The 24519-nt window shown below is 46.1% G+C and overlaps 1 protein-coding gene across 3 annotated transcripts; it reads right to left on the bottom strand.

Moving 5' to 3' along the window:
* Nucleotides 1–808: 808 nt before the first annotated feature.
* Xrcc6 (X-ray repair cross complementing 6) lies at nt 809–24477 on the bottom strand. 3 transcript variants are annotated; one of them, XM_052160330.1, is made up of 13 exons: nt 24407–24477; nt 23671–23868; nt 22008–22120; nt 18303–18441; nt 17813–18067; nt 14789–14972; nt 13088–13274; nt 11110–11278; nt 10642–10803; nt 9177–9306; nt 4734–4834; nt 3417–3530; nt 809–1179 (listed from the first exon to the last, which is right to left on the bottom strand). In XM_052160330.1, the coding sequence occupies exons 2-13, from the start codon at nt 23744–23746 to the stop codon at nt 983–985; spliced, it is 1827 nt and encodes a 608-aa protein (XP_052016290.1). In that variant the 5' UTR covers nt 23747–23868; nt 24407–24477; the 3' UTR covers nt 809–982. The 3 variants fall into 3 exon arrangements, with proteins under 3 accessions (XP_052016290.1, XP_052016291.1, XP_052016292.1); XM_052160331.1 differs by having other exon boundaries at nt 23671–23759; nt 24407–24471; XM_052160332.1 differs by lacking the exon at nt 24407–24477 and adding an exon at nt 24231–24394 and having other exon boundaries at nt 23671–23759.
* Between the last annotated feature and the right edge of the window lie 42 nt (nt 24478–24519).

Raw genomic sequence — 24519 nt, 5'->3', positions numbered from 1 at the left:
CAGAGTTTCCACTCCAGCAGGAAATGTACTTGAAGATAAGGGTATCTGAGACCCATTTGTTAAGATCCTACTTACTGCTGGGCAGTGGTGGTGCATTCCTTTAATCCCAGCACTTAGGAGGCAGAGGCAGGCAGATTTCTGAGTTCTGGGCCTGCCTGGTCTACAGAGTGAGTTCCAGGACAGCCAGGGCTACACAGAAACCCTGTCTCGGAAGACCAAAGGAAAAAAAAAAACCCCAAAAACCCTGCTTACCTACCAGGCCAATCATCATCCCAAGAAGGTGGATATTTGTGGGTTGTAGGGGTTCAGGTAGTTCTGTCTTTATAAGTTCTTTGGTTAATCAGAATCTAAAAGGATTGTGCCTTTATTTTTGGGTTTTGCCTGCTTAAACATGTTTGTCCACCATGTGCATGCTCAGTGACCTCCCAGAAGATATTGGATTCCCTAAAAGTGGAGTTACAGATGGTTGTGGACCACCATGAGGGTGCTGGGAAACAAACCTGGGTCCTCTGCAGGAGCAGCAAGTGCTCTTCACTGCTGAGTCGCCATCTCTCCAGCCTAGCATCATACATGAAAACAGGTGGGTAGACATGGAAATACAATCTTGTTAAGGATTGTCACTCCAAAATTACCCGTACAATGTTGTCCATGTCAATACACTTTCCCTACCTCCACTAAGATACTTTGTTTCCACACTGATGATTTGTATGTACTTCTATCGGGTAGAAAATTAAGCCAAGAGCCAATTACCAATAGCCTAGATTTTCCAGGCAGCTATTTACCCATTCATACTGAATAGTGCACACTATAAAGTTAGAGCTCTTTATTCACAGAGGAAGGCACAGTGAGGTGGGAGGCTGCAATCTCAATGGTGAAGATCTTGCATTTCTGTCAGCTTCTTTGTAGCTACCACCTAGCTTGGTGAGAACACAGCAGGTAGCCTGGCTGCAGTGTGGACAGTGGCTGGGCATATGCACTTTAGTCAGTTCTTCTCCAAGTGCCTGATGAGAGCGTCTAGCAGTTCCTGCTTCTTCGGTCCACTTTTAAGCCCATAGGCCTTGCAGATGTCCTTCAGAGTAGGCACAGTGAGCTTGCCCAGTGTGCCCTTGTTAAAATGGGCCTTCAGCTCTTCTTCTGATAACTCTACCTTGGGCTTTTTACTCACAGGACCTTCATCATCTAGAGAAAAAGAGACAGGAAGGTATGACCTGGAAGTGCTTCCAGTGATCTCCCAGATACATGACACTGTCCTATGATGTGTGTTGCAGGTGACCTTTTATCATCTGCATATCTAAAGCATTGTGTGTAAGCTTATCAACTTATTTTTCTTTCTACCCCAAAATGAGCAGGGGCTAGAAGTACAGCATTGCTAGCCTAGCATGCTTAAGGCCCCATTTTAAACGCCAGCACATCCAAAGGGTAAGGGGGGGAAAACATTTAGAAACATTGTGTAAGTTCTGAGACACCAGGCAATAAAAACAGGCGAGCAAACTAATGCATTGGTAAACCACAGACAGTGTCTGACAGCAACTTCCAGGACATGACAGAGTTGGTTCTGATGCAAAATGGAACAAGCAGGATGGTCCCAGTCTGACCTCTCCTTTCTTCATGGGTTTACTAGGTAACAAGGCTTAAATATGATTTTACTTAGCCAAAGACTAAGAACCAATCCAGAACCATTCCAAAATGGTGACAGTCCAGTGCTTCTCTACAAGCGTGGGCCTCCCAGTAATAAGGCCTGCCCTAGAGCAACAGAACAGAGAACAGATGGAAAAGGCCTAATGAAACCACTCCACTCCCAACTAGAGAGCTACATACACTTCAGGGCATATAGTCCCTCTGTCATTTTCTTTGTAGAAATTTAGATAATTAGGGGCTGGAGAGATGGCTCCTGGTGAAGAGCACTGGCTACTCTTCAGAGGACTCAGGCATGTATGGGTGCGTATCTTTGTAGAAGCCAGAGGATGTTGGCAGCCTCATCTATAGCTCTCCACCTTAGTCCCTGATGTAGGGTCGCTCGTTGAGCTTATCCCTGTCTCCCCATACTGACTGCTACTATATGCTAGCAAAGATGCTTTTTTTACCTGGAGCCCGGGGATCTGAACTCTGGGCCTTACACTTGCACAACAAGTACTTAGACCCACTAAGATACTGCCCCAAACCCCACAGATTTTTTAATGTAGACCTCCACTACTAAGAGTTGCCCTATTGATCTGTTCAAGCAATTGTTTATGTTTCACTGTAGAATATGACCTAAAAAGAAATATTAAATAAGCAGGAGTACCTAGCCACTGACCTACTTTAATCTGCAACCTAACTTTAAAAAACATTTTTTTATTGTGTATTTGGGTGTGTGGACATAGGCGAACAACTTTATGGAATTAGTTCTCTCCTCCCACCTTTATTTGAGTTCCAGGAAGGCAACTCAGGTTACTAGACTTGCACGGGGCAAATGCCTTACCCCACTGAGCCATCTCAGCAGCCTCATTTTTTTTAAGGATTTATTTAAAGTGTTAATTTATTTTATGTATATGAGTACATTGTTGCTCATATACATAAAATATGTTCAGACACATCAGAAGAGGGCTTCAAATCATGGCCATTACAGTGGTCATGAGCCACCATGTGGCTGCTGGGAACTGAACTCAGGACCTCTGGATGAGCAGTCAGTGCTGATAACTACTGACCCATCTGTCCAGCCCAGCAGCCTAATTTTTAAAGATGAGGTAGAGAGACTGGAGATGGCTTAAAGGTTAAGAACATTTTGTACTCTAGCAAAATGAGTTTAGTTCCCAGAGTTACATGGCAGCTCATAACCACCTAGACCTCCAGTTCCCAGAGATCTGGTTCCCTCTTCTGACCTCTGCGGGCAAAACACCCATAAAGTAAGATAAATCTAAAAGAAATTCTTGTAAGGTAGAGGGCTGGTGAATGGCTCATCAGATCCAAGTATTTGCCTTATAAACCACAGAAAGGTGGAAGAAGAGAACTGACTCCAGAGTTGTGCTTCAAGCTTCACCATACATGTGCTGTGCATACATGTGCCGGTATTCCCCCTACTCCACCACACACGCGCGCGCGCGCACACGCACACACACACACACACAAGGAAACAATATAAGCACTCCATTGTACTAAAATACACATTTGTATAGAAGTTTCTAGGCAAGTATTTAAACCCTGAGCCACGTTATGCCATATGTACAGATTTCTGAGAAGACCTGGGTGCAGCTCACTAATAACACTGCTTGTTTGCATGTGTGAGACCCTGAATTTGACCTCCCCACGCCCACAGTATACCCAGCATTATTCCCAAAATGAAGAGAAAGGAAATAAATCACCGTGAGGTAAGAACATAAAGACCATGAGGCAGCTTTAAGGGAGCATCTGGGCATCTAACCACACCTAGCCCTCACCTTGTTTTCTCTTGGCGACTTTTCCCTCGGGATTATAACCTGGGGGATAGACAAGTTCTTTAAACTCATCTGCCAGGGAGCCCAGTCTTTTCTTTATGGCTTCAACCTTGGGCACTAGAAAATCAAAACAACACAGTATTCAGGTGAGTTACGTATTACCAGAGAGACCTGTCCACTTCCAGACCTGTGGAGATCAAAGCACTGAGTGAGGCTGAGGGAAGGGCTGTATACAAGGCGGCTCACTGAATCCTGCAGACATCTTTCATGCATGGCATCCTATGAGGGACCCTATAGATCCCCAAATCCTGGCAAGTGCCAGTCCCTTATTTAGATGACGCAGTACTTGCGTACAGCCCACACATCCTCCTGCATGCTTCATGGAACCAAGAATATGCAGGCACTCCTTCCTCACAGGCTGCTGAACCCAAGGATTCTCTTCTGCCAGACTCCGCGAGCCAGTCCCCACAATCATGCCTGCTTATAATAACAGCTATTTTGTCTGGTATTAAGAGGCTGTGGACAGCTGGGAAGCTAAGCAGGTGAGACCAATTGTTCTGGTTCTTTTAACTATTACAAGGACATTCATCAAGTCCAGTCGGCTTCCAGTGACTACTCATTTCCCTGTCACAGCCCATGTCTCATAAACATGCGAGAGCACCACCATCAAGGAGCCCAGGCCTGACAGGGACGCAGAGAGCACAGTGGTTCGAGACGCAGGCAGCACTCGGCGATATCTAATGGACCCAGCACTGAGTGCAGCACTGTAACTTGGGGAACTCATCCCCTTCTCTTCAAGTAAGGACGGCAGTAGCCTCTGCTTCAGAATTATGTCAGCTGAATCAGCACACAGGACAACAGTGCCTTAGTCAACATTATCAACGTTCACTTGCACCTACACATAGACATGGGGTTCACTTGCACCTACACATAGACATGGGGTGGCCTAGTTAGTTCAGTCAGGTCTCGGGAGCCTGCCACTCTCCTATCACTGCAGAGCTAGCACAATCTGTTCCAGGCAGTCTAAGGTGACCTAGAAAACCTGTCAGGCACAGACAGTCTGGACAAGGAGGTTTGGAGACACTAGGAAAAACGCATCCAGATCACTGGTCAGCACCAGCGGAACAAGGCTGTCTCCTGCTGTGGTTGCTCCAGCCCACCACACAGAGTAGCTCCTGAGGTTGAGACAGGTCGGGGCCTCTGATTAAAGAGTTCTCAAGTAAGGATGTAGCTCACCAAAGAGGAAGAGCTCCTCCCACGCGTTCAATCCCTGGCACCCACACAACCAAAGGACTCCCTGGCTCAGTCCACGTTTCTTACGTGTCAGATCTACCACTTGCTCCGACTCCATCATGTCCAGAGCTAGGGCCTCCAGGTTCCGGAAGTGCTGCTGCAGTACTGGGTTCTCAAAACTGTCACTCCTGCCAAAACAGCATCAAAACATAAGAGCTTCCAGTAAGAAAGCAAAATATCCAGCCGGTGGCAGTCCAAGGACAGTAGAGAAAAAGACCACAAGTAAATAGCAGAGACCTCCATATCGACTTCTCTCTCTCCAACTTTCAATATATCAGTGGCTGCTGGAACAGTAGCTGCAGAGCAAACCTGGCCTGTCACTAGAAGCTTAGGGTGGAGATGAGAATAGAGGATACAGAATGACAAATGTGTCTTCTGCACACAGAGCAGCATTTAGAGAGTTAGGGGACTGCAGCCAGAGTCAGGTGGCGCTGAAGCCTGTGCTCTACTGCTTTCCTAAGTGGATGAGACTGACAAGAGGGCCTTGTGTCCTCTAAGCCCGTTTGATCTGTAAAATGGATGCAAAACCAACCTTACAAGGCTCTTTCCACTTTTTTTTTTTTAAAGTGTGTCCATGTGCATCATATACCTGCAGAGGTTGGAGGTGTCCTGACATAGGTGTCTGGAATCAAAGTTTCATCCTCTGCAAGAACAGTACATGCTTGCAACTACTGGGCCATCTTAGCCCCCTTTTCAGTTTCTTATGAAAAGGATGGGGTTGAGGTGCAGCTATGTGTAGAGGACTTGCCTAGCATACAAGGACCCCAGACTCAATCCAGCGCCAGAGAGTAACAGAAATAACTTTTTTTATTTTTTTGGTTTTTTCGATTTGGTTTTTTTGGAGACAGGGTTTCTCTGTATATCCCTGGCTGCCCTGGAACTCACTCTGTAGACCAGTCTGGCCTCGAACTCAGAAATCCGCCTGCCTCTGCCTCCCAGAGTGCTGGGATTACAGGCGTGTGCCACCACTGCCTGGCTTAGAAATAATTGACATAATATTGGTATTGCATAAGGAAGTGTCTAGCACACAGAATGTTTTCATTGGTGGTGTGTGTGTTTGTGAGACATGCACCTGAGATCAAACCCAGAGCTTGTACATTGTACATGCTAGGAAGGCTCACCCCCAGCCCCACAGGGTAGATCCTAGAGCTCATACTTTGTAGGAGAGGAGTATAGCAGGAAGGTAGGGCTGAAGGGGAAAGGCGGCTTTTGTTGTTGTTTTTGTTTTTTTTGAGACAGGGTTTCATATATTCAAGCTGGCTTCAAACTTATTATGTAGCCACAGATGACCTTGAATTCCTAGTCCTCCTCCCCCCACTTCTCCACGTGCTGGGATTACAGGTGTGTGTCACACCCAAAGAAAAGTACCATCTGCTCAAAACTAGAGTAACAGATATCAAAGATGGACTGTGAAAAGTCTCTAACTTGATGAGAAAATAAAGAAAAAAGCTGACTTTTTAAAGCTGACTTTATTTATAAACTGACTTTACAACAGACTATAACTCAAGTGTGGGGATGCAAACGGCTAATTCCAGCACCCAAGCAACAACTTGGGGCTGGATAGCAAGACCATGTCTCAGAAACTTAACAAACCAAAACGCCAGGATCTCAAGAAGCCACGTGTCCTGAGAAGATATACAAATGGCCAAGACATAAGAGATGTTCAATTGTCATTAGTTTATCTTTAGGGAAATGAAGCCGCAATGAGATATCACCTCACATATCTCAAAAAATACAAGACAGCACCTGAGGATGTGGCTCAGCCCAGACTGACTAGCAGCCGAGAAGCTTCCTAACACCCCATAAGCCTGGCACGGTGGCACTTGCTTGGAATCCCAGCACTGAAGAGGTTAAGGTGAGATCAGAAGTTCAGGTTCATCCTGGACTACACAGCAAGTTCCAGGCCAGCGTTCAGAAGACAGTCAGTAGTGTAGAGCAGTGTGAGGATAAGCCAGGACTACACACTGAGTCAGTGTCCATCCTTCCTCCCACCATTCTTCCTTCCCTCTGTCTGTCCTCTCACCTGGAAATGTCATGTATCCTAAGCCAAGGCCTAAACTCACTATAATCAAGGATGACCTCCAACTCCTAATGCTCCTGCCTCCACTTTCAGGTGCTGGGAACTATAGGCATGGACCACCACAATGAGTAATAAAATATGTCTTTAATAAACAAAAACAGCCGAGCAGTGGTGGTGCATGCCTTTAATCCCACCACTTGGGAGGCAGAAGCAGGTAGATTTCTGAGTTCAAGGCCAGCCTGGTCTACAGAGTGAGTTCCGGACAGTCAGGGCTATACAGAAAAACCCTATCTCGAAAAACCAAAAAACCAAGCCCCAGAGTCCATGTGATGGAAGAAGAAAGCAACTCCTTTAAGTTCTTCCCCTCTGGCCTCTGCCCATGAACTGCGACACACATAAGATAAATAATAAATAATAAAGGGCATTGGGGGAAAGAAAAAAGTAATAAAGATAAATTTTTTAATTAAAAATAGAACTATCCAAAAATTGAAATTAAGATAACAAAGGATATTAACACCACCATTTCATTAGAGCCCTTCTTACAACAGCCAAAATGTAGAAAGAAATCTTACATTTAAGTATTAAACACAGTATATTATATACACTATATATAAAACAGTATATATATTAAAGAATATAGTATGGTTTATATACTATATTATGTATATTGGAAAACAAAAAGGAAGGGGCCAGAGAGCCGGCTCTGTGGTATAGATCTGGCTGCTCTTACAGAAGACCAGGGTGTGATTCCCAGCACGCACACGAGTGCTCACAACCATCTGTAACTCCAGTTTCAGGGAATCCAGTGCCCTCTTCTGACCCGTATGCTGCACAAACATGTATACCTAAATCAAATAAAAACTAATCTTTAAAAAAATGTTTTGACTAAAGAAAGAAGGAAATGCAGACCCCCAGAGCAGCACTGCTGAGTCTGGAAGACATTACTCTGAGGGAAGGACTCAGTTAGGCAAGGACAAGCCTCGTGTGCCTATCTGCAACAGTCAACTCTCAGGAACGGGGTGGCGGAGGCCGAGGGCAGAGAGGGGACAGCTAACCAGGAGGTCTCACACTGCAGCTGGGCAAGATGACAAAGGGCACTGCAGCACTGCCCTGCGGTTTCTCTACTGTGATCTGGACATCGATTAAGGAGGTGGGTGTGAGGGGCTGCCTATTGTTCCTACAAACGCCATTACAAGATGGCGCCGAAGAGTGCAGTAAACATCTCATTTTTGGCCTTTGTCCCAGCACAAGTCTGCCCGGCAACAGCAAGCAGCCTATCCCAGCTTGACTAGCTTATCTATAGTAGAAACATCCTGTCCTGCCTATATATGCCGCTCCCTTCCCTTCTCCCTCGTCTCTCATCCTCAACTCTCCATTAACCCATCGGTACTCCAATAAAAGTGTGATCAGAGAAGAATCCTCGTGTCGGTGGTCTTCTTCCCTGCTGGTCAGGGGGCTCGCCACAGTGGGTGTCAAACAGAAAATACAAACTGAGAGGGACAGCATGTGACAGGTGTCTGCAATCACCATATGTAGGCTTCAAGAGATGTCCTCTGTTTATAAAAAGTGACCTGAGGCCGGCAGTGGTAGCACATGCCTTTAATCCCAGCACTTGGGAGGCAGAGGCAGGCAGAATTTTGAGTGCGAGGCTGGCCTCGTCTAAGAGTGAGCTCCAGGACAGCCAGGGCTACACAGAGAAACCCTGTCTCAAAAAAAAAAAAAAAAAAAAAAAAGTGGCTTGAAGGCTGGAGAGACAGCAGTTAAGGAAGGACCCTTGCTGCCCTTATAGAGGACCTGGGTTCAGTTCCTGGCACCTATATGGCAGTTCAAGCCAACTTTAACTCCAGTCCTAGAGGATGCAACTCCCTGAGCACTAGTCATGGACAGTGGCACATGTATACACATGCATGCTAACCCCTGCACACGCACACCAAGTAAAACTAAACAAGTCTCACAAAGGTAGGGGACATAGTGCCACAAACCTGTAATCCTCAGAATACTGAGGTAGATGGAATACTGCAAATCTAAGTCTAGCCTAGGCTGTACAGTGAGTTCCAGGCTAGCCTGAGTTACACACAGAGTAAGATCCCATCTGAAACAAACAAGAAACTGAATAAGCAGTGCCATCCGTTTTGAACTCATAAAAACAACTAGGCTTTCTTTTGTGAAGAAGCCCAGGCTGGCCTTAATGTGCAGTCCCCCAGTATCACTCAGCAAAGGCCAGGGTTGCGGGTACACACACCACACATGGCTTCTAACAGCACAGGCTGAGGCTCTACGAGATAAGCAGAGCTTCTGCTCTCATGTACTTTTAAGTACACGGTTTCTTGGTTTTTGGCTAACTGAGCAGAAGACAATATGCCTTCTTAGTCCTTATCTAACTTGATTTTCTGATGGGGCTCAGCTCTGGAGACAGCTCCAGAAGAAGGCTCGAGGGGCCCAGTGCTTACCTGTATGTGAAGCGGAGCTTATGAACAATGGCCTTCATCTTGTCTATCTGTTCCGGGTTGGCCGTCACCTTCTCGGTAAAGGGCACCTTCCGCTTGTCGTCAGCATAAGGGAGGAAGACGAGCTGGAAGCCTGGCGTGGGGAGACAGGTCTTCTGAGACTTTACTTACGCTGCAGCTGTGTGTCACCTCTCTGTATACTGTGGTGCTGGGGCCGAGGGTAACACATGCAATTCCTCCCTTACCAGGAGCCAAGTGTGTAAGTCAGTCTAACAGACTCTCCAGGGACACCTGGGACGCCTGACAGAGAAGGGTGCCTCAGCAAGGAGCCACAACCAGGCAACAGCAGTTGGTCCCAGCCTCTACCTATTATCATCCTGCTCTTCCTCCTCAGCCTCATTTTTTTGGATAATCCAGAGCCAGCTGGACAGTGTCACCCTTTGGGGCTAAGTCCCAGCTCCACTGGGCTGTCCTCTGAGCTCCAGCTTTGTCCACTGTCATCCTAGCTTCTAGCATACATTAAAGAGGAAGGAATGATGTGGATTCCAATCCAGTTCCTTGAGGGTTCTGGAAGGAAAACCCAGGCACTTCGACCAATGCTACTGCCAGGGAGGGGCCCTTGATGGCAGCACTGAAGGTGGCAGCAAACAAGAATGAGCAGTCAGGCCGGTCTCCCCTCTGCTCCCCAGTGACACCCCCTACCCCGCGTACACTACTGACGAGGACAACACACGGCAGGAAGTGGTGACCTGCAGCTGAGAGGTTAAGTGCTTAATAATGAGCAAGCAGGACTGCATTTACACAGGACTGCATTTACACAGGACTGCATTTACACAGGACTGCATTTACACAGGGCGGAGGACGGACGGCCGTCAGGGACACCTGTGGGAGGCTGAACACGTAATTATCAAACAGAATAGCCTTCCAGTGAGAATGGAAGTTTAACTTATATGCCTGAGTTGGCTGGCTAACAAGTGGCAGAGATGGGTCCAAAACAAAGGAGAGAAAGCTCCTGGCTACACAGCAGGGGACAGAGCCACAGCTGCGTGTGTTGTGCACACTTGTCATCACGGCACTCGGGAGGCCTGGGCAGGAGGAGAACAGATCCAGGGTCAGCCTGGGCTACAGAGGGAGACCGTGTATGGAGGGGTTGCTCACACTACACCACACAGCCTGGCAGTTACAGGACAAACCCAAGCATCAAGGGCGACTAGACACTTTCATAAAGAAAAATATCAGCAGAGAAGCCCTGCCGCTTCCGCAGAAATGTGCAACAGTCAGGATGGAGCCAGTCCTGAAACCTGACGATGTTCTCTCTCTCGCCACAGGACCACCTTGGAGGCCTTGCCTAGCAGAGCATCACATCCACCTACGAAACCTTAAAAACACATTTCCCAGGCCTGATTGATGCTGGGTGACTCCGGTGCTTCAGGACCCCTAAGGGACCCCTGATGTCTCTGCCACATACCTCCTGGAGTCACCTGAATATTCTGCTCATCCAGCTCCTCTTCCTGTGGCACCAAAGCCACAAAATAAGGGGAGACGTTCTTTCGGGCTGTGTATCTGCACACCGCTATGACCTCCTTCTCCACACACTTGGTGAGCAGAGCGCTGAACAAGGTTGAGCTCCCTAAAAAACAAATGTCACAGTGCCTGCGTCTCCTTCTCCCCTCAGCGCAGGCATAATCTTACAGGCTTTTTTTTTTTTTTTACTCCATTTGCATCTCTTGGAGGTATCTAAGCAGCATCCATTTAGGAAACATAGCCCAATAAACCCAGTGACAGGTGCTGGTTGGTCTATGAACTCACCATTTGCCAGGGACTTCCCCCAAAATAGGGTAGATACACTTTCACTGTTTACCAGGGACTCCTCTGGGTACATGAACAGGGAGTCTACACACTCACCACTGACCAGGGAGGGAATCTACGCACTCACCACTGACCAGGGACTCCTCCGGGTACACGAACAGAGAGGGCCTCAGGTAATGGTGCTTCTTCAGCATTACCATGGGCTTAAAGCCCATGAGGATCAGTCCTGGCTCTTCAAACCGCTTCAGCTCTTCTGTTTCCTCTTTCTCCAGCACGATCTGACGAGTCCCATAAGTCTAAAGGAGAAAGGGTCGGAAAGGGTTGTGTGGAGATGCAGCTGTGACCTCCATACATCGGCACCTTAGAATTAGCTCTGGATGGCGGGTGGTGGTGGCAGCTCACGCCTGTAATCCCAGCACTCTGAGAGGCAGAAGCAGGCGGATTTCTGAGTTCGAGGCCAGCCTGGTCTACAGAGTGAGTTCCAGGACAGCCAGGGCTACACAGAGAAACCCTGTCTCGAAAAAAATCCAAAAACACCAAAAAAAAAAAAAGAATTAGCTCTGGGGGTGCGGTGAGGGGTTGGGGGGGAAGGAGGAGGGAGAGTGGGAAGAGCACTTGCTATACAACTCTGAGGATGTGTTTAGAGCCCTGGCAGCCATGTAACACCAGATATACCCACAACTCCAATGCTGGATTGGGGAGGAGACAGAAGGAGCCGAGGCTTGCTGGCTAGCCAATCTGACTAAGAAAAGGATAAGCTGTGGTTCAGTAAGAGGTCCTGTCGCAAGGAAATAAGGACAGCAGAGCAGAACACCCAATATCCTCCTCTGGCCTCTACGTGTGAGTGGATAGTACGCATGGTGGCAGAGTCAAATTGAGTTTATAACAAAAAAGAAAGGCCTTTCAGATTTATTCAGGCAACTGGATCAATAAGAAACCCAGTGGTCAGAGACTAGCTACCCAATAAGCACACATGACAATCTAGTCACTTACAAATAGAAGAAAATATTTCATATCTCTTATCCATCAAACAGCAGGAAGAAACCATCTGGTATGAAATTAATACTCAAAACAAAACAAAACAAAAACAAAAACAAAAAACCCCTCATGGGTTGAATAAAAATATTTAATTTTAGTCAGTTGGTCTGAACATATATAAGAATCTGATCCTCTCCCACATTTTATATAATTAAAAAGGCTGTGTGCAGCCAGCCATGGCGGGGCATGCCTTTAATCACAGCAGCAGGGAGACAGGCAAGTGGATCTCTGAATCCAAGGCCAGTCTGGTCTACAGAGTGAGAACCCATCTCAAAATAACAAAAGGTCATGCTTGTTTTTTAATAGCACATCCTTCTAAAGAATAAACAGAGAAAGGACAAGAGAGAATGTTCTGTACTTGGTCTTTCATGCTCAGAAAAACAGATGTGGTCATTTCAAAGGAAAGAAAGAATCTGAGTAGTTCAGCAAGGAGAAATTCTCACAAACAAGTAGTGTAAACCCTACCTCCTCACCACCTGGGGGAACCACGAAGCGCTTGCTGTCGCTGTACTCAGACAGTTACAGCAGTGTGTACTAAGCAATCAAGACCAAAGCTTCCACCGACACCTGGCCTCTTCAGCTTTCTGTCCCTCACCATCTGCCATAGCTGCAAGGTCCTGACTGCTCAGGCAGAAAGACGCCGTTCAACAGTGACTTCACCGGCTAGCCTGCTCAATGTGTCCATCTTGTTTTCTTTCCCCCAGACACAGTAATGTCTGTCCTGGAACTCACTCTGTAATCCAGGCTATCCCCAAAGATCTGCCTGCTTTTGATTCCTGAGTTCTGGGATCAAAGTCATGTGCCATCATGTCCAGCTCCTGTTATTTAAAGATTTATTCAGCTGCATGCACCTATGTGCACCACGTGCACGCCTCATGCACACAGACGTCAGAAGGGATCTAATCTGAAACCGAACTACGGTCGGCTGTGAGCCACCATGTGGATGCTGGGAATGCAACCTGGGAACTATGCAAGAACAGGCTGTGTTCCCTTAACTGCCCAACCACCTCTACAGCCCCACCTCCCTGTCAATTCTTAAGATTCAGTAGGAAAGGATGGCCACCTACCAGAGACCGCTTGGTGTCACTAGGCAGGAGCAGACTGCCCGTGTTTACATTAAAAGTCCTCGTCTTGGTTTTCACTGGTTCATTTGTTTCCCGATAGAGTCTCACTGGAAAAGGCTTGACAGCTTTCTGGACCAAGTTATAAATGCCCACCATGAGAACGACGTCTTTACCAAGCTTAAACTTCAACCTGAGGGAGGAAAACGGAAAGAGGAAAAAAGCAAGTATGAGAGGGCAGCCAGCACTTACCTGGGTAAAAGGTCTTCCCAGCATCCAAGTTCCAGTCCGTGTTGCTCTTTCTGAAAACCTTAATCCAAACACAGACAGTGAGTGGGCTGCAGTCAGAGTTCAGCACTGGGTCGGGGGCACACAGCCAGTCCCAGCAGGTGGGGGACTAAGACGGTAAGAACTGCCCTGATGAAGTCAAGGCCAGCATGGGGAACATTGCTAAGGACCAGGTAGGCAGGTCTACATACAAGACTCTGTCCAAAACAGTAATAAGAACAAACAAACAAATGGAGAGGTGGAGAAAAAACAAAACACAGCCAAGCATGGTAGTCGACACCTGAAACCCCACCTTAGAATACACAGCAAGACCCTGCCTTTAAAAAATATCTAAAAATCTGATTACTATTCACCTCATTTTAAAAAAAAAATCAAATAAAGCTAAGCATGGTGGTCCATACCTTTAATCCCAGCACTTGGGTGGAGGCAGAGGCAGATGGATCTGAATTCAGGGCCAGCCTGTTCTACAGAGCAAGTTCCAAGACAGCCAGGGCTACACAGAGAAACCCTGTCTGGAAAAGCAAAAACATTTATTTATTTGGGGGGAGGGTGCCTATGGCACAACATGGGTGTGGAGGGCAGAGGACGACTCGTTGAAGGTGGTTCTTTTCTTCCACCACAGGGATCCCAGAAGAACTCAGGTCACCCGGCTTGGCAGCACGCACCTTTACCCAGTGAGCTGTCTTATTAGCTGAATAATAAAATTTTAATGAAGATAACTAACATCTGGGGATTGGAGGGGTGGTTTAGTGGTTAAGAGCATTTGCTGCTCTTCCAGAGAACCTGAGTTCAATTCCCGGCATCCACATCAGGTGGCTCACAACCATCTGTAACGCCATACTTACACACCAATACATATATATAACTTATAATTAAATAGCATCTGCTAAGCGTATTGGTGTGTGTTTTAGATGTCTGATTCACTCCTTACAATAGATAACCTAACGATGCAGATGGTACTACCATCTGCCATGTAAAGAGAGCAGAGGAGGTACCAAGGGATGCTCGGGGTACTCAGAGCTCAAGGACACAGAGGATACAGAGGAGGTACCAAGGGATGCTGGGGTACTCAGAGCTCAAGGATACAGAGGATACAGAGGAGGTACCAAGGGATGCTGGGGTACTCAGAGCTCAAGGATACAGAAGATACAGAGGAGGTACCAAGGGATGCTCGGGGTACTCAGAGCTCAAGGACACAGAGGATACAGAGGAGGTACCAAGGGATGCTCAGGGTACTCAGAGCTCAAGGATACAGTCAGCGGTTGTGTTACTGTGGAGACACACCCTGTTGGGGAAGCGAACTGACAGTTCCTGCTGTCCTGAGGAGGCCAGTGGAGAACAGTGTGGGGAAGTCAAAACTGTATTGCCTGTGATTTGTCAAAAGAAGTATGAGCAGGCTAGCCCAGGCTGGGTGCCTACCTGGACAGAACTCGCTTTTTGTTCTCCTTGGCTCGGACCTTCCTTAGCAGGTCTTCCAGCTTGCTTGACTCCTCAAAGTGAACCCCGAGGTCCTCGTCCTCAGCAACGCTGATGATGTCTCTGTAGAACAAGGACACATCAAAGCCCCCTCGCTTCTTCAGGTGCATCAAGTCAAGGAAGATCCCTGATGTGAAGAAAGATTAAAACCAGGGAGAGCGAAGTACAGCAAATGGGAATTAGTGTTTCTTCTCTTGAGACAGAAGTCATTATGTAGAACAGGCTGGCCTGGAACTCACTTTGCAGACCAGGGTGGCCTGGAATTCAGAGATATATCTGCCTCTGATCAAAGGCATATGCTACCATTCCAGGCTAAGTCTGTTTATTTTCATGGGGGGAGGGACCTTAAATTTTTGTTTACACAGAGATGGTGTCAGGCCAGATGTGGTGATGTATATTGATAATGCTTATTCTTCAGAAGCAGAGGCAGGAGGGTTTGGGGCCAGCCAGAGATACCAGGTGAGACTTTATTTCCATAAAGAAAAAAATTTGAAAGATCCTATCTACACCAGACAACCAAGTAACCCCAGCACTTAAGAGGCGGAGGCAGCAGGATGGCTGTGAGTTTGGGGCTGCATTGGGCTAAATTTGAGTTTTGGGCCATCATGAGTTATAGTGTGGCCTATTTATTTGTTGTTTGTTTATTTTGGTCTCACAGATGGAGAAGAGCGGCCACTTGAGGTGGTGCGACACGCCTATAATGCCAGCACTCAGGAGGCAGGGCGGGGTTAGGACCAGGAAATCAAGGTTACCCTAAGGTGCACAGCAAGGTCCGGAGCAGCTTGGGTGACAAGAGAATCTGATTCTACCAAGCCAACAGGCAGTGCTCAGCGTCCTGCTAGGCCACCTAGTCTCAAAGTCCTAGATTGGGCTGGAGCGATGGCTCAGCAGTTAAGAGCACTGACTGTTCTTCCAGAGGTCCTGAGTTCAAATCCCAGCAAACCACATGGTGGCTCACAACCATCCATAATGAGATCTGATGCCCTCTTCTGGAGTGTCTGAAGACAGTTACAGTGTTATTTACATATAATAAATAAATAAACTTAGAGAAAAATTAAAGTTCTAGATTAAGCAATCCTGCCTCAGACTCCCATATATTTCAAGCTATGAAACAAAACAACTCTAGCATTTGCTTTCAGTTAAATTCAAATGGATCTCATTTGCTGGTAGCCCAGGCTGGACCCATATTCCTCTTGCCTGGAATTTGAGGTATGCATCACCAGGTGCAGCCAAACATCCTTTATTCTTTGTGTTAAAGATGTATTTGCCTGTTATATCAGTGTTCTGTTTGCATGTATGTCTCTGTACTTCAGGAATGCAGTGCCGAGAGAGGCCAGAAGAGGGGAATGAATCCACTTCAAATGCCTCCGTCTCTAGGCCAGGCATGACAGTGCACATTAACCCCATCACTTGAGAGGCTGAGAAGGAAAGACGGCCAGCTTGAGGCCTGCCTGGCTACCCAGCAGGTTCTAGACCAGCATGGCTTACAAAAAGCCACCTCAAAAGACAAACAAACAAAGCTCTCACAGGACCTAGAAAGACCATTAACATTTTCAGGACCGACAGAAAGTGGCTATGCCATTCAGCTGTTACAACTACTTCCAAGTTGCCACCATCCATTGCATCACTGAGGTCAGGACAAGTAAGCTCTGGTGGATACCACAGACAGCTTGAAGGCAACAGGCCACACTAGTGCCTCCCTCGGTTCCGCTTTATTCTTTGATTTGTCTCTAGATGGCAAAAGCAATGCTTGACCTCAGCTATAAAGACAGTAGCTTAGGAGCCACTTTAAAGAATCGGAAGGGCCGAGCAGTGATGGCACAGACCTTCTGTGCCAGCATTCAGAGGCAGAGGCAGGTGGATCTCTGTGAATTTGAGGCCAGCCTGGTCTACAGATCAAATTCCAGGACAGAGAAGACTATAGAGAGAACCACTGCCTTAAAAACAAAAATGAAAACAGAAGCAAAAACAGAACAACAACAACAACAACAAAAAAGAATAGGAAGGGGTGCGCACCATAGTTAGCGCACTGGCTGCTCTTCCAGAGGACCTGGATTTGATTCTCAGCTCCCACATGGCAGCTCGCAGTTGTCTAACGCCAATTCCAGGGCATGGATGGCCTACCTCTTCAGGTCTGCACAGGCACCATGCACAAAAATGGTGCACACACATCTATGCGGATATGAGAATAAAACATCCATATACACAATTTTTTTTTTTTTTTGGTTTTTTGGATTTGGTTTTTTCGAGAGAGTGTTTCTCTGTGTAGCCCTGGCTGTCCTAGAACTCACTCTGTAGACCAGGCTGGCCTCGAACTCAGAAATCCGCCTGCCTCTGCCTCCCAGTGTGCTGGGATTATAGATGTGCGCCACCACCACCAGGCTATACAATTTTTTTTTAAAGATTTATTTGTTCTATGTATGTGAGTACACTGTTGCTGTCTTCAAACACACCAAAAGAAGACATCAGATGTCATTACAGATGGTTGTGAGCCACCATGTAGTTGCTGGGAATTGAACTCAGGACCTCTGGAAGAGCAGACAGTGCTTTTAACCACTGAGCCATCTCTCCAGCCCTAGAATTTTTAATTAATCAATTTTTTGAAAACTAAAATACACATTCTTTTGGAGCTGGATAAATGCACAGACATACATTTAAAACCCCCAAATGCATAAAATAAATAAAATTAAACAAAAAAAAACAACTAAGAAAATAAGGCTGGAGAGATAGCTCAGCAATTAAGAGCACTGACTGCTCTTCCAGAGGACCTGGGTTCAGTTTCCAGCAATCAGATGACCACTTGCAACCACCTGTAACTCCTGCACTAGGGCACGTGATGCCTCTTCCGACTCCACAGGCTCCTGGTTGCACACGGGGCATACATACATACAGGCACGCACATGCATGCAAAATAAAATGAATAAAATATGTTAAAAGTAATGATAAAAGAATAAGGAAAACGCCCACCAGTGTCACGGAGGTCGCTGGCTTTGGTCCTGGCCCGGCTGGCTTTAGCACTGTCATCGCCATGGGGGTCATCTTCATTGGTGAACAGCATGATCCTCTTATGACTCATCCTGAGCTGGACATCGCTGAAGAGGTTGGCACAAACCCAGAGCACCTCACTCAGGGAGTAGTCAGACCCATGGCCGACTGTGTCTTGGAAATGTTTCTTCCCCTGTTGTCCCTTAAACTGGTCAAGCTCAAGCACTCGTTTAGCACCTAGTGAGAGGCAGAGAGCAGAGCAGAGAAACAGGAGTCAGCAGACCTCTCCACAGGCTAACACAGGCCTGGGGCCCTGCCGCTCAGTCCTGGATGACTGGAGAGTGGAGGGACCTTCTGTGCAGGCAACCCGGCCCTAGCCAGGATCAAAGCTGCTTCCCCTCCAGGGTCGTCTTTTGTTCACCTTAGTGATATGCTCACATAAAGGAAATCATGTTCTTTGAATGTTACTGACCTGGGTTATCCAAATCCTGTAAGACATAAATATTTTTGAAATTCACTGAATTTTTGTCTTTCTTGGTACCATAGAACACCACTGCCAAGAGATCCCGATCGCTGCTTATGATCTTACTGGTGTACACACTCTGGATACACTGTAAAAAAAAAAAATTCCACCAGTGTTAGCTTAACACTAATCGTCTGTAAGTGTCTGGCGTGGCACCGGGCCCTGTTCAGTCTCGATGCTTCATTAAGTCTGGCATGGCGGCACATGACTGTCATCCCAGCACTTGGAAGGAGGGGGCGGGAGGCTCTAAGCCTGTTACCATCACTGTGGGGAATGAGCTCATGACTTTACCCAGCTGAGCTGCAACCCCAGGTCTGGTATCTACTGTTTGTTCTGCATGTCACACACATAAAAGTAGACTTCCTGGATCACATGACAAGTCTAACTTTCAAAGTTAACTTTGAGGAAGTGCTACGTCACCTGCCATACCAGCTGCACGTCTTCACACTGGTTTTAGTTTGATTTGATTTGGTTTTTGTTTGGTTGGTTGGTTGGTTTGGTTTTTGGTTTTTTTTGAATTTGGTTTTTTTCAAGATAGGGTTTCTCTGTATAGCCCTGGCTGTCCTGGAACTCACTCTGTAGACCAGGCTGGCCTCGAACTCAGATATCCGCCTGCCTCTGCCTCCCAAGTGCTGGGATTACAGGTGTGTACCACCACCACCCAGATTGATTTGTTTTTTGAGACAGGGTCTCTCTACATAGCTACTGCTGTCCTGGAACCTCTCTGGAAACCAAGCTGGCCTTGAATTCAGAGATTTGCCTGCTTCTGCCTCTCCAGCACTGAGATTAAAGATATACACCACCACTGCCTCTTTCAGCATTCTTATTTTTTTAAGATTTATTTATTTATTACATGTAAGTACACTGTAGCTGTCTTCAGACACTCCATAAGAGGGTGTCAGATCTAGTTACAGATGGTTATGAGCTACCATGTAGTTGCTGGGATTTGAACTCAGGACCTTTGGAAGAACAGTCAGTGCTCTTAACTGCTGAGCCATCTCTCCATCCCCTCTTTCAGCATTCTTAACAGCAGCTTCTGTTTGTTATCTTTGAAGAAATACGACTGTATGTCAGCAACCCAGGGTCATCCACATGCGAGGCAAGCACTCTACCAACTGATCTAAATCCCTAGTCCTCTTTCGCCCATTCTAAAATGGTGTTGTAATTGTTTATTAATAGTAATATTCTATTCTCACGATTCACTTGCAAAAAGACTTGTGTACTGGTGTGTGTGTGTGTGTGTGTGTGTGTGTGTGTGTGTAGTGTGTATCATGGTCCTGGGGACTCACTCTTGGTCTCAGCCACCGAGCCAGCCTCAAAAGCACCTTATCCATGCTAAAACAGCAGCCCTTGACTGTTATAATGCAACTCTAAGGAGATTCCACTTCTACTTGCCAAGGCGACACAGAAGATGGGAGCACCCAGAATAAAACAGAGGCAGTCCTCCAACACAGCTACTCTTTTCTGATGCAAGTATAGGTAACAGTGTGTGTGTTTGTGTGTGTGTGTGTGTGTGAGTGTGTGAGTGTCTGTGTGTGTGCTTGTATGTATGTGTGTGTGTATGTGTGTGTGTAGGGGGGTTTAAGCATCATCAACAGAAATTTTGTAAAGAGTCCATGTTTTTAAAAGTGGTATTTATAGGACTGGGAGAGATGGCTCATCAGTTAAGAGCACTAACTTTTCTCTTCCAGAGGACTCAGGTTCGATTCCTAGCACCCACATGGAGCCTTACAACTGTATATAACTCTAGGTCTGGACATTTGATACCTTTTTTGACATCTACTGGAATCAACTGTAAAAGTGGTACGTAGACAGAACATCCATATACACAAAATAACTTTAAAAATGTGTAAAATTTCTGTTAAATATATTTTAAAATTAAATAAAAGTGTCATTTGCTGGGTGCGATAGTACCCATTTATAAACCAATACATGATATTATATCAGTATGATTTATAATACCAGTACATGGGAGATGGGAGACAGGAAGATCAGACATTTATGGTCATCCTTGGGTATAAAGTAAATTCTGAAGCCAGCCCAGGCTGTATGAGACACTCAACTTAAAAAAGGGATGATCAGGGGTTAGAGAGACAGCTGAGCAGTTAAGAGCACTGACTATTCTTCTAGAGGTCCTGAGTTCAGTTCCCAGCAACCACATGGTGGCTCACAACCATCTGTAATGGAATCTGATGCCTTCTTCTGGTGTGTTTGAAGACAGATACGGTGTACTCACATAAAATAAATAAATATATCTTTTAAAAAAAAGTAATGATAGGGTTGGAGAGATGGCTCAGTAACCATCTGAGCACATACTGTTCTTGTAGAAAACCCATGTTCAATTCCCAGCACCCACATCAGGCAACTCACAACTGTGTGTAACTCCACCTCCAGATGATCTAATACCCCTCTGACCCACCCACCCCCACACACACATTCACAAACACACAATGATTAAAATTTTAAAATAGCCCGGTGGTGGTGGTATACACCTTTAATCTCAGCAGTCTCAGTAGGCAAAGGCAGGCAAATCTGTAGGTTTGAGGTCAGCCTTGTCTACAGAACAGCCACACAGAGAAACCCTGTGGTAACAATTCTGGAGTTTTAGTTTCTTTGAAAAACACAGAAATATTGTAAAAATGTGTTTTCATTTTAATCCTGGGTATGGGGTGAGGAGCTGCTCTGCACGGTCCACACCAGCTGTGATTTGCCTCGGGTCAGCAGTGGTGGGATTTTTTTTCAGCTGCAGATAGTTTCTAGAATGGTGTGACACTTGGCATTCTGGAGACTTCTAGGAGAGTGTACATACATGCTAGGGCTCCAAGAGGCAGGGCAGGTTGTTGGTTGCTATTGGTCATGGTTTGTTACAGAAGAAATGGTTTGTACACAGAAACAACAAGAAGAAATTGGGTATCCTGATGATGAAGGTCAAACTTGCCCCCATCAGCAGGAAGTAGTCTAACGATAACTCACCCTCCTTCCTACCCCAGACTCTATTCAGGGATCTCTTTTCCTCTCTATTCTTTCTTCCCTTTTATGTAGTGTTAGAGGTTGACAGGAAGGAAGAAAAAGGGTGGGGAAGGGTAGAAGAAACGGGAAACCACAAAATAACAAAAGACAAGCTACAAAACCTAATCTCAAAAAACAAAGAAAACAATTTAAAAGTGCCACTACTTTCCTTCTTGGCAGACTCTCACTATGGTGTTACACTCTTCCTACTTTAGCTTCCAAGGTGCAGATTACAGGTATATTGCCATCACTCCCAGAAGTGGAAGGGGACAACTACAAAGTAAGCATGGTTGTCACCAAAGGGAACTTCTGGAGGCCACATAAGGCCTGTGGATAAGAAACAGTCAGACGGCCCTGGAACCAGTGTTGTACTGCAGGCTTAAGCCTGTCAGTCAGAAGACACAGGCTATTCCTGCATCCTGACCTGATTACCCACACACGTTCTGCTCCACAGGCTTCTTCCTACTTTTTTTGTTTTGTGTTTTGAGACAGGGTCTCACTATGTAGACCTTGTCTGTCCTAGAACTCGCCCTGTAGACCAGGTTGGCCTCTACTCAGAGATCTCTCTGCCTCTGCCTCCTGAGTGCTGGGATAAGAGACATACGCTACCACACCTTTTTGAGTTGACTAATGAGGCAGTCTTACCTGGATGCTCATATCAAAAGGCGTGAGTTCATCTTCACCCTGAGATTCGAACATAGCCCTGGAGGCATCAACCAGAAAAATCAAACTGTCTCTTCCTGAATATGTATATTCTCCTATGGAGAAAATAAATGGAAAAATAAATGGGAGACCATGTTTGCCTTCTGCAGCATATTTATTACGTTTACCAATCATGCAAAACAGAGACGAGCCCATAAAGTACAAGCAGAATGTGACAAGTTATGATAAGATGAACCTACTTGGGGCTGGAGAGATGGCTCAGCGGTTAAGAACATGCACTGCTCTTCCAAAGGTCCTGAGTTCAAATCCCAGCAATTACATGGTGGCTCACAACCATCCCTAATGAGATCTGACCCCCTCTTCTGGGGTGTCTAAAGACAGCTATGGTGTACTTACATATAATAAATAAATAAGTCTTAATTATATTACATATAATAAATAAATAAATGTTAAAAAAATAATAAAAGAACCCACTTAAAGCCAACACTCCTGTCAGCCCCTGACTCCTATGTAAAACTCTCAAATCACTAGTTTTGACTTATTTTTATTTCCTTTAAAAATTTTTTTAGCTGGGTGTGGTGGTAAATATCTTTAATCCTAGCACTCAGGAGGCATTGGCTGGCAGATCTCTTTACTTTGAGGCTAGCCTAGTCTCCAGAGTGAGTTCCAGAACAGCCAGGGCTACAAAGAACCACCATCTCAAATAAAAATCATTAAATGCATTCATTTTATTTTATGTGTGAAAATTCTGCTTGCTTGTATATGTATGCGAGCCATGTGTGTGCTTAGTACTCTCACAGATCAGAAAGGGCATCAGGTCCCCTAGGAATGGAGCTGTAGATGGTTGTGAACCACCATGGGGATGCTGGAATTAGAACCCAGGTCCTCTGGAAGAACAGCCAGTGCTCTCAACCACCTAGCCATCTCTCCAGCCCTGGGAGTCTCTTACACCATGAGGGAGGTTTCCTAGGGCAAGCCCGGAGCTGGGCTGATCCCAGGCAAAAGGCAGGAGGAAGGGTATTAGGCACCAGTGCACCCACTTTTATGTTTTGATTCCCAGGAGTCATTAGGAGCTAAGAGTCAACATCAGTTACAAAGTGACTTTGAAGTTAGCCTGTTTTGTCAGAAACAAACAGGAGCTGGAGAGGTTGCTCAGTGGTTAAACCAGCGGTTAAGAACACCGGCTGCTCTCTAGCTGAGGACCCAGCTTCGCCTCCCAGAACCCATATGGAGCCGCACAACCACCTGTGACTTTAGTCATAGCAGATCCAACTTCCTCTTCTGACTTCCTTTCTCCCTCTTCTGGCTTCCTTTTGCACCAGACATGCACAGAGTGTACACACACACACACTAAAAAGTAACTTTTTAAACAAGCAAAACTATGTAAATAAATAAAGTGACAAATATTACCATGGACAGAATCATTTATTGAAGATTAATAAATAATCTATCAGTGACTAGTAAAAAAAAAAATAGGGTTAGGAATGTTCACAGACTGAAATAAGACCTGAATAATAACTCTGTAAAACTCAAAAGGTGAAAAAATATTTTAGATTATATGGGGAGAAAAGGGAGTAAAGAACTCCTGGCCGGAAAAAAAATAAAAGTGGACAGCAAAAGTCTTTCTCCCACACAGGTCACTTACCGCCTGTGTCGGGACTCTGCTCCTCCTCTTCCTCTTCCTCGCCCTCAGTTTTGTAGTAGGATTCCCACTCTGACATGTTGGTTTGCTCACTTGGTGAGAGAAGTTATGAACAAATATAAATAGAAAAAAAATACCGAAAAAGGTAGCTCTGTGATAAAGCGCTTGCCTACAATATGCCAGGACCCATGCCACACACACCTAAAAAAGAAAAAGAAAAGAAAAGAAAGAAAAAAGAACGGATTTCTGGGTTCTCTTTAGATCTGTTTAAATGCTCGAGTCACTAATAGAGACTGTGAATGATGGTCCCTGCTTCCTCAGAAGCTCTGGATCGTTGGAGGGACAGAAGAAATTAGCATGGGGATCACTGCTGCAGCAATATCCCCTAAGGATGCTGCAGGATCAAAATGGCTGGGGGTGAGGACGAGGTGTAATATAGCGGTAATATAAGTGTAATATAGCACAGAAGGTCCTATCTCCAGCTCCGACTGGACAGGAAGGGTACTTAGTGCTCTGGCTGAAACTTTCCTCATTTCTCCCCCGCCCCCCATGTCTCCCCCAACCTTCAGCTAGAGGTTGGCTCAACCACCAGTCCTATTCCGCCTCCTAAGGCAAAAGGAGCAGGATCCAGGGTGTGTCTCTGTCGACCGAGGTGAGGCAAAGGGCTGCGCGACCCTGAGCGTGCAGGCAAGGCCAACAAGGCTGGCCTCACCCAACACCTACAAAGCTGCAGACCTACCTTAGCCGCAGGGGAGCGAGCCACTGGGACAGAAGACAAGCACCACGTCCACGCGGGCTCCAGGCCTCTCGCCCAATCAGCGATGTTTGCGTCATCACGCACAACACGCCCTT

Source organism: Apodemus sylvaticus, chromosome 17 (genome assembly GCF_947179515.1).
Source record: "Apodemus sylvaticus chromosome 17, mApoSyl1.1, whole genome shotgun sequence".
Taxonomy (NCBI): Eukaryota; Metazoa; Chordata; class Mammalia; order Rodentia; family Muridae; genus Apodemus; species Apodemus sylvaticus.
Note: the sequence above shows the minus strand (reverse complement) of the source record. Positions and strands in the feature narration are given on the sequence as shown.